This window comes from Aplysia californica, unplaced genomic scaffold (assembly GCF_000002075.1).
Source record: "Aplysia californica isolate F4 #8 unplaced genomic scaffold, AplCal3.0 scaffold00080, whole genome shotgun sequence".
Lineage (NCBI taxonomy): Eukaryota > Metazoa > Mollusca > Gastropoda > Aplysiida > Aplysiidae > Aplysia > Aplysia californica.
In genome coordinates this window covers 1,200,914-1,211,070 of record NW_004797350.1, presented here as the reverse complement: position 1 = coordinate 1,211,070, position 10,157 = coordinate 1,200,914, and the positions used below count along the sequence as shown (strand labels likewise).

The following is a 10,157-nucleotide window of genomic DNA, read 5'->3' as shown; positions in this document are numbered from 1 at the left end:
CATGATGATGATGATGATGATGATGATGATGATATTAATAATAATAATAATAATTTAATTGCATTTAATGTAGCGCACATCCACTCTCTATAGTACGTTCCATGCGCTCTTTAATTGTTACAGAGGACCGAACATACTTCTATCACGTTACTAACAGTAGTGAACTTGTGTTCAAATAAATGCAAATAGGTTATAAACATCAAACATGCAACAGAATCACAGCATTATTCAGTAACTTTTCGAGGGCCACTGTTGCACCTTATGACAACAGTATACTGTGCTGTAGAGGCAAAATAAAGACAAACAAACACATTCATGGAAAGACCTAATTGCAACTTACATTGAGAACGTAAGATCTGACCATGAAATAATACTATCCAAGCAGAGACCCGGGAAGATGGAGGCTTGTTGTGGCAAGACGAGGGGCACCAACGGCCATTGTGACTGATGCCAGGTGACAGGGGACTATTGCGTGGCAAGTTCTCTAGCAGCACACTCAACGTAACTTGGACTTTTCAAATTATACAAGAGGAGCATAAGGCGAGACCAGTCACTGAAAAAAAATAATTTAATTCCTCATTAGCGTTTAGTTTGAGGATCTCTTTTGCAAAAAACAGTCTCTTTAGCATTTAATTTGAGGATCTCTTTCGCTCTGACTGGGGACTTGTTGTTTTTTTTTAGGTTTTTTTTTTTTTTTTTTAGTAAAGAGAAACACATTGACACACAAATGGTCATTCAGTAATGGGTACTGGGTACACGTAAAGCAGATAGACAGAAACAATAGAGTGAAAATAAAGAAGTAAACTGTAAGACCAACCAGTGGCGCCCTCCAACCACCTGCAAAGTGGACTGGAAGTCACAATTAAACCAACAAATGAATAATCCTCTCCAAAACTCAAAACAAGAGGAGCAACTGAAAAAAATATGTTTCTTGATTAGTGGGCGGGCTGTATACAGCCGTGTCGTACAAAGTCAGTTATCATCTGGAAAGCTCTTTGAGGCTGGTCGTGTGGCACCTGGTGTCCAGCACCGTGGACAACCACCCGACAAAACTGACCGGTCAGGGAGAAATAACCGCACAGGTCCAATGAGCTTGACATCCAGATGGACCTGGTGGCGTTCAGGTATTCTTCCCTCAGACTCCAGGGAGTGGCCTGGAGTCCTGCTTCCACCATGGGCGAGTTGATGATGACGTCGTAATCTCCAGTGAATATCAGCACTTTGTAGTGGTCCAATAGGTCTGCCATTTGCGGTATTGTACTCACGACCAAATCCCCGCCAAATTTTTCGTAGACGGTGTATGATTGTGCATTATACGTCTGATTCCCCACGTGCAAAGCTTTGCGGACCTCTTGTATTTTCATCAGGTCGGAAAGCAAGCCGTAGCCCGCACGCTGCTGCGTGACGAAGTTGTCTTTTGTTTGAAGACCCACATGAACCCAAAATAGACTCATCATCGTTGCAAGTGATTCCTTTTCAGGATTATTCCCTTCTCGCACCTTCTCGTAGACTTTTGCGATGTCTCGTTTACGTTCCACTACAGTCGCATGGCTAACAAAGCCCATTGCGAAAGCGAAATCATAGAATGCCAAGTTCTCCTCCTCAGGAGCAAAGTAAGGGCCTCCGAGATAAATCCCTGCCAACGGTAAGTGGGTGTTACCATCTCTATTCCCGACGTGGATTTTATGAGCCAAGGCAGGCACGTATTTCCCGGCATACGACTGGCCTCCGATGTACAGTTCTCTATTATGATAGTCGGGAAACAGGCTGTAAAACTGCAGCATAACTGAGTAGAGATCTTCTGAATAGCCTTCCTGATTCAACCTCAGCCCCATATCCCCGCTCTCAGTGTAGCTAAACCCCACTTGTACTGGGTTGTCAATGTACAGCATCGAGAACGGCCCCACCCAGGAAAATTGGCGAGGTTCTGATTGTATAAAGCCTTCCCTCGCCATGTCCATATCGACTTCCACCGGGCCATTTTCCCAAAATAAACCTAACATGGAGGATATTCCCGGTCCGCCGTTGAGCCAGACGAGTAAAGGCGCGTCCTCTTGCTCCATAGACGGGAAAAACCAGAAGAACAGGTGGTTCCCCAAAGTTTTGTTGGCCGTTAGGAAGCCGGCGTGGCTGGTGCCGTTGTACAGGGCGGGCATCACCACACGGCTCAGGTTCTGTGCCTTGTCCACGTCACCGGCCTCCAGGATCGGGGTGAGCATCAGGGGATCGCCACACGCCCACACACTCGCTCCGGTACACAGAAGTAGGAGGCCGCTTCCCAACAGGACTTCCATGGCTTCTGGAGGGGGAAAACACGAAAATACATCCCATTTTACATTATTATTTAATTTATTACTTTCATGGTTAAAGATCCTATTTTGTTTCCAGTTTATAGTTTAGTTATTACATGAGATGAGCTAAATTATTACATGAGGTGTGTTTAATTATTACATGAGATGTGTTCCCTAACTGCGCTCCCAGCCCATATACACGAAAATACATCCCATGTTACATTATTATTTAATTTATTACTTTCATGGTTAAAGATCCTTTTTTGTTTCCTGTTCATAGTTTAATTATTACATGAGATGTGTTCCCAGCCTACATGCACGCATTGTACTATTTATTTTAACCTGAAAATTAATGTTGTCTGTGATGTTTTGGTTTTGGTGAAGCTTAGCAAGTCATAGAAGAAGGGGTTTGAAGACAGAACCTCTGCGTTTTTTCGAAGTTGACGAATCACTAAGGCCCTTTAAAGAGCCTTTTATAATTTCTCTGAAATCGATCAGTAAAGCGAAATCATATCGAGGTATCTCTCAAGCACGAAATAATTGCTTTAAGCTGAATAATAATATTATGTATGAATATGTTGTATTTAATAAGTCGAACGTTTTTTCCTGTCTTGGTTAATAATCCTCTCCAAGGCTCTGTGTATGCTTTAACTTTGCAAAACGCAGACCTCATCAATACGTATATTAAAAGACTTTTCCTCGCTTCTGAATTTGTCCTAAGAAATGGTGGAAGACTCCTTAAAATGTTGGTAGAAGACAATTATTATTACAGAGGGAATGGTACGTTACATATTATAACCTGATATAACTTTTCGAAAGGGCCTTTGTGATATCTAGTTGTGAAGCAAAATGATGACTGATAATAATAATACAGGGATGATAGCCACTGTTTGGTTTTAGCGGTTGGAGCCTGAAATCTAGCTTCGCGTTCTTTTCACTTCTAGAGCATCAATTTTTTCAAATATAACGTCAATAACTATTGGACGACTATGTGCCACATATTCGCGTTACGACGAACCCAGCAAAATGTCATCAGGTATTTTCAAATAAACAGAATAATTTAGTCATGGTACCTTTCTGCCTCTATGTTCTATCAAGGAGAAGCACATAGACATAAACATGGAATAGAGCGCTGGAAAAAACAAGCGGTACAGTAAACAAATTAATAGTAAGTTTTACGGCTTATCGTCAGCCAGCTCAGGTTAAGGTGGATTTTAAAGGGGGGGGGGGGGTTGGGGGAGTTGGGGGGGGGGGGAGTTGGTAAGTCTTTTACGGCGCTCACAACTGCGTAATGTCGTATGAGCGCACGGGACACAGTAAATATTTTCCGTTTCGTAGGAATTAATTTTGAATTTTGCCAGGTGGCGGCTGAAGCCCGATTTTATCGATTTTGGATCACCAATTGATTTTTAACGTGTTCAACTTGCACCTTAGACGTCTGAGATTTTTCGCCTTTATCCGAGAAGGCTTACCTACCCTACGATCTGGGGTGAGGCAGAAAGACAGCAGTAGGAAAGAGTCAAGGAGCAGCAGCAAGAGGAGGGGCAAAAGGGGGGGGGGGGAGGTGAGAGTGGGGGCAGGAAGGGGATTCGAAATCAGACAACAGAACATGAATAGAGAGCAAGAAAGGAGACAAAAGGAGAACATTTAGGTGGAGAATATTTTCCGCCGCTGTCGTGTTTCGAACCCGGGATCTATTGAATGAGAGGCAAACACTGTAACCTCTGGACCACGAGAGCCCCCTTGGTTCAGGGATACTAAGCTAAACATTTTGTTGTTGGCTTTTCTTTTTTTAGATAGCAGTTTCCTATTCTGTGCTGTCATTTACTTAAAGTCGCCGGGTAATGTTTTGTCAACATTCGTATCATAAATGTTAAAAGAAACAAGGAAAACTACATATTCTAAGACGAACTGTTAAAAGAATGAAACTTTGTTTTCTCTCCCTGAAAAGTTTAACTTTCAGGTTTAAAACTATGGAAGGGGGGGGGAGTCGTGAAAAAGAGGAGGAGGAAAGCGGTATCCCTAGACTAATCAAACAAACAAAAAATCTTTTGTGCTTTTTTCTGTTTGTAGGAAGTTGAGGTGTGACTAGAAGCCAGAACCCGTAATATAATATTGCTCCATCTATGAACCTTAGGTAACAAAATAAACGGGTCGATTTAATATTTAATTATTCACTTTTGAAAGCATAATTCAACAAACGACGAAAAATAAAGATTGCATCTCAGCAGAACAGCTACTAGATAAGAACCGTTTTCTATCTTTGATTTAACTCATTACTGATTGATAAAGGTTTCAGCCTCGAATGTTTTAATTTCTTTATTCCTTAATTCATACTAATGACAATCACATGAGCTAACTTTAATCCTTTCTCTGTCATTTGTTGTTCTGGAATTGAGGACCTCAAAACGTAATTCCACACAAAACGAAGTAATACAAATAAATGCACTAACGTGTATAGTACTTTACGGTATTTTGAAAACTGAATGCTTCGTCCTTCAGAGGTCACATAATATCACAATTTAATAGGAACAATTTTCTGACAGCGCCATTGTCTCTTTTTCAAAATAGGAACTGCTGCTCAAAGCCATGAAGAGAACTGTAGCTCCCGCGTGATTTACAAGAACAGGCTACTTTATACACCTTTTGTGGGAGCTTGGGTTCACTTCTCTGAAAGGTGTTGCAGCGAAGATATCTGTGAGAGTTAAAATGGTTAATCAAAATGTGTTTCTGAGAGTGTTTTCCGTCTAAACAACGCCTTCTTACTCCAGGTAAACAATTCCTACATAGTCTGATGCATCACACGGGAAATGATCTAAAGAGGACCCGAAAAAGGACATTTCAATGGCAAAACAGCACCGGGTAGAAGATATTACAAAAAACGTTCATTTAGTGTCGAACACGTTTACTACAAAATAGGGTGCTTTTGCAGCAATTCAGCTTGAAATGTAATTCTGTTTGTCAACGGGAACGTTGGATTTTGAAAATGAAACATAGAAAACAGCTTCTGGATATGTGAATAAAAACTTTGTAAACAAACCATCCAAGAGACTAACCTTGATCGTGAAAAGATAGGAAGACTCACTTAGTATTTCGTATTTTCCCAAGCCTGTTCCGAATCTTCACTCCACTTGAGCTGTTAGCCAGGCTCTGCTTGCATTAAGATCGGCCTTTAGAGGTAACCAGGAGAGAGACGGGGGAATCGTTTATGGCGATGAGACGGATTTATCGGACTCACTGCCTGGATGTTTGACCGAGTGAAAAGCAATAACGGCTTAACGACTTACAGATGCGTAGAGGTCGTACGGCAGAGCAGGGCTGAGTGCAGAAAATTCCCTCACTCACAGATTCTGGAGTGGATCACCGAGCTTTATACCGCGCAACCACCTCCACCACCACCTCACGATTTTTTAAATATAATGGGGTAATTGTTTAATCAGACCAATCAAACCAGAACGTTCACATAGCGAAAACCCGCTGTGGACTGAACGGTTTACCTCAAACATTTACAAATAAGACGCAATTTCAATTGGAAAAAAAGATGGCGTTTTCGGTGTACTGAATGAAAAGCTAATTTGCAAAATGGCATGAACATTTAGCGAGAATTAAAGCTAGAAAGCAAATTTGATTAAATCACTCCTAATCACGCGAGCTGGACAACAGCAATTACCAAAAGGACTGGTTTGCTTCTAGCCAGACAAATGTCAGTCGAACCTGCTCTAACAGCCACCTTTATTAGACAATCATCTGCAAATTGCCACTTTCCTTCTCCCCCTGTCCCCCCCCCTCCCCCGCCGTTTTTGCCAAGTTTTCTCCCCGACAACGGTTAAATTGACGCTTGTAAATATCCCCACTTTGGTTAGTTAACAAACATACGTAGTCGGCACAAGATGTAGAAGTGTTTTCCACGCAGAATTTTTATTCAGCTATTTAACATCTAACCTCTATGGGGCTTAGCATAACTTTCACAATAACTTTGACGCTGATAACAAATTTGAAGTCAAATACGCATTCAAACTTAAAGAATGAGAATCTTTTTACCCAACTACATCTTTCCACCAGGTCCACTGGAAAAAATATTTGGCACAGCCTAAATTTATTGACCCCGTCCGACTCCTTGCGCTTGGCCTCCTGAAATCGGCCACACACGCAGCGGTTTTTGACGGTTTTCGAGTTCCGGGGCTAGACCACTGCCTGTGCGGGGATTTTAACTAGTAAAACTATTAACTCTTTAAAGACGTAACAGACACACATGTCCGACCATCAGCAGACTAAAGGCAAATATTACTGCATATTTCGAACCTTCATACACAAATAAGCAACACAAATTTGCATATTTTGTTGTATACAATGTGTTACCTGCCTTTCTATGTTTTAGATAATGAAAACAGAATTTGAAATGATTGACATGAATAACGAAGTACCCCAAACAAGCGTGTCCTCAGTGAGTTCAATCATAATACATTTGTATTTGTCTGGCTAGGACGCAACTGCTTATGTTTTGATTCGTGTTCCCTGAGGCGTGAAGTGTCTGGTCCAAGTGGTGGGAAAACGCAACGGAATTTCCACCACCTATAATGATTTACTGAAAATGAACATCATCAACTCTCATAGGTTCGTGTGTTTATATGTAACTGACTCTAAAAAGCACCGTGCGCCAATATTATATCTCCACCTTCCTGTGCATCACATGATCATAAGTCGATAAACCTTTGCACAAAAGGAGTTGAAACAGCACAAGACCAAGACCTCTCTGACGGCAAGACCCCCACTGTGGGTTTTTGTGGGTCTGTTGTTTTACCATGGTGGCGCACTATGTGGTTTTAAAGAATAAGAATGGAGAAAAGTATTACCAATTTGACAACAAAAATGTGTGACTTTAATGTTTTGTACATTATTAATTGGGCGGGTTTAAAAAAAATAAATAAACGCAAAGGCATTTTCTGTCTACACGCACTGGCAAATATGCCGCTACAACTAGGCATTATAACTACGTATTATTATCATTATTATGAAGGTAATGTTGACGAACAATGGTGGGTCGTGTGTTAGCCCAGTTGATATCACGCCGGACGACGGAGCAGATTACCCTGGTTCAAATTCTCAACGAGGTAGTCTTTGTAAGTTGTTTCATAAGGCTACACACCCATTTGGTTTGGTGCTATCGGAAACTGACGTTAAATTCAAAGGTTGTCCCCTCTTAAATACCGCTACGATGTTGAAAGGTTTTTTTTAGCCTATACAATTTCGCAGATTTTCCAACACTGGTGTTATAAGGATTATAACAATTCAGTAAGTGTTGAAAACAGGAAGACATTAGGCAGAGACATGGATGCATGATAGTAAATTGGAAACGCCATAGGGCCGTATAGACCTCCTCACAATAGTGAAAAGACACACACTGAAGAAGTACGAGCACACCCCACTTTCATTTAGACCGGCCAAGACTACCCTACAAGGAACAGCACAAGGAGGAAGGCGACGGGGCAGCGAGAGGGAAGGCAACATTTTAAATTGGCTGTGACTGGAACATCTTACTACGGGAAGCAGAAAGCTGAGAAGAGTAGAGGAAGCTGGTTGCAAAATCTGCTGTGTGGTGTCCTAAAAGTCAGCCAGACTATAGGATAGGGGAAGATGAGGGAAATGAAGTATATCTCCATCAGTAAAATGGAGATCAGCCGGGTGTGAAGGGACGCCCACAATTTTTCCCAGTGTTCTAAGGCCTTCTGGTTTGATAATGATCTATATTGTACGCACAGAGAGCTTGTTGGGGAGCGGGTTGTTCCGATAATCAGATGTATTATTACAGTTAAATAGAGCATCTGAGCAGAAACACGGAAACACGTCTGTAGGTCTGATAGAAAGAGGCAAGCAGATTCAATGTCGCAGTACGAAAATGGAACACGTTTCGCTACAGCTCTCAGATACGAACTCCTCAATTTGGGAATCAAACGTACGTTTGCTGCGAGCAAAGAAGGAATGCTTGACCGTTATACATGTACCCCTAGCCGGTTTGGGCAATATGGGAATTATGCAGCCAGTAGAACAATCTCTTCTCAGAAAGGGCTGGTGAGTTTTTGAGACACAAGAGCGCCTACGAAAGCTACAATAACTGGAAACATGTTTCACGCCCCCCCCCCCCGCCCCCTCACACAATACCCCTTTTTGCTTGAAGTAGTAGCTTTGATTTAAAATGAGATATGGAACTCAAGTCTCTAGTATACTACCGAGGTAAGTCTTTCCACATCAGAGGACCGCAATAAGAAAGGTAACGCTGTCCGTAAGTTTCTAACCAAGACTTTGAGTGAGTAAACAATGATCTTCTGGTAGGAAAGATCTACACCTAGCCTTCTCGGACAAGGGCGAAAAATTTCGGAGGGCCCGTGTGCAAGTTGCGCACGTTAAAGATCTCTTGGTGGTCTAAAGTCGATATGAGTAGGCTTCGGCCGCCACCCGGGCAAAATTCGAAATTTCCTATCAACTGAAAATATTAGGTGTGTCCCGCGCGCTCATATGACCTTATGCAGTTGCAAGCGCCGTAAAACACTTTACAAAAACAAACAAACAATGATCAGACCGACCTAGATTCTATCCAGCCAGTTGCCGTCCCAACCAAAGTGTCGATTAGCCTCGAGGTTCCGGAACCAACGGGAGCAGTGCTGACCAACCTGGTATCGCGCCAACTAGTGAGTAATTTGGTAATTTTGATAGGCGGTGGGGATCGCCCGACAAGTGGTAGTAATGCCCTGCTTTGGAATAACAGGTCATGTAGGTGGCCGGTACGAAAATTGTGATCACTTCATGGTGGCAAATATGGGCGCTGGCTATGAACTCAAAGATTACGAGCTCTGGATTGGAGGAACAACCTGATTCGTTCATACTAATAAGCAATACTGTTTAATAAAAGATTTTAAAAAGTGTGGGGGGGGGGAGAGGGGAGAAAGACGGATAGACAGACTGAAGCAGAGAAAGTCTTAGTGTCGACTGGTTTCGAAAATGTAACATGGGCATCTCAAACCTGTACGATCTCCCTCCACGTCAAAGTCGACAGGAATCACAGAGTCGCTAATAAAAAAAACAAAAAGACTTTTACACCATCCGCTGTAGCACGTGTTTCTATGAAAACGAAAACATAAGCAAGGCCGATGGAATTACCGCAAAGTTTCTATTGAAGAAAATATGAGAATCCTCTCCTGTAGATGAATATCTCAGTACGTCCGTCCTAGTTAGCATTGCACCACAACAAGGCGAAAGGAACACAGGCAGAATCTAGTTCAGGTTCCAGTCTTAGACAACGTCAGGAATTCGAGCAAATTTTTTTAAACCTCTAATACTTTTTCTTTGTATCTGCAAAGCAGCCAACAAACGATCGTGTCTGATGTGAGAAACTGCTACCTTTACTCCAGTAAACACTCTCTATCTTTCTGTCTGTCTATCTTTCTGTCTGTCTATCTTTCTGTCTGTCTATCTCTCAGTTTGTCTGTCGCTAACTCTATGGTTCTCCCTCTTCCTAAGTTTCAATTCTTTGCGTAATTGTTTGTGTGTTCATACATGTGTTTGCGTTTGTTTGTATGGGTGTGAGTGTTTGTATGTGCACGTGAGCATGTATGTGTTTGTGTTTGTATGAGTGTGTTTCTGTGTTTGCGTATGTGAGTGTGTGTATATGTGTGTGTGTATGTGTGTGTGTGTGTGTGTGAGAGAGAGAGAGAGAGAGAAAGAAAGAGAGAGAGAGAGAGAGAGAGAGAGAGAGAGAGAGAGAGCGCTAGATGAAAAATATACGGCTGCAATAGTAATATTATTTTTTCTCTTCCAACGTAACACCTTTTTAATCTTATCTTTGGGAATAAAACGCTTCGCTTAGAAACC

At 42.0% G+C, this 10,157-nt stretch overlaps 1 protein-coding gene across 1 annotated transcript; it reads right to left on the bottom strand.

Moving 5' to 3' along the window:
* Positions 1–679: 679 nt before the first annotated feature.
* On the bottom strand, positions 680–9,927 carry LOC101846567 (probable serine carboxypeptidase CPVL). The gene is made up of 2 exons (XM_013080293.2): positions 9,447–9,927; positions 680–2,299 (listed from the first exon to the last, which is right to left on the bottom strand). Exon 2 carries the CDS (start codon positions 2,292–2,294, stop codon positions 936–938), a length of 1,359 nt encoding a protein of 452 aa, XP_012935747.1. The 5' UTR covers positions 2,295–2,299; positions 9,447–9,927; the 3' UTR covers positions 680–935.
* Between the last annotated feature and the right edge of the window lie 230 nt (positions 9,928–10,157).

Excerpts from the sequence above, each read along its gene's own strand:
- LOC101846567 (XM_013080293.2), bottom strand. The coding sequence starts at position 2,294 with ATGGAAGTCCTGTTGGGAAGCGGCCTCCTACTTCTGTGTACCGGAGCG.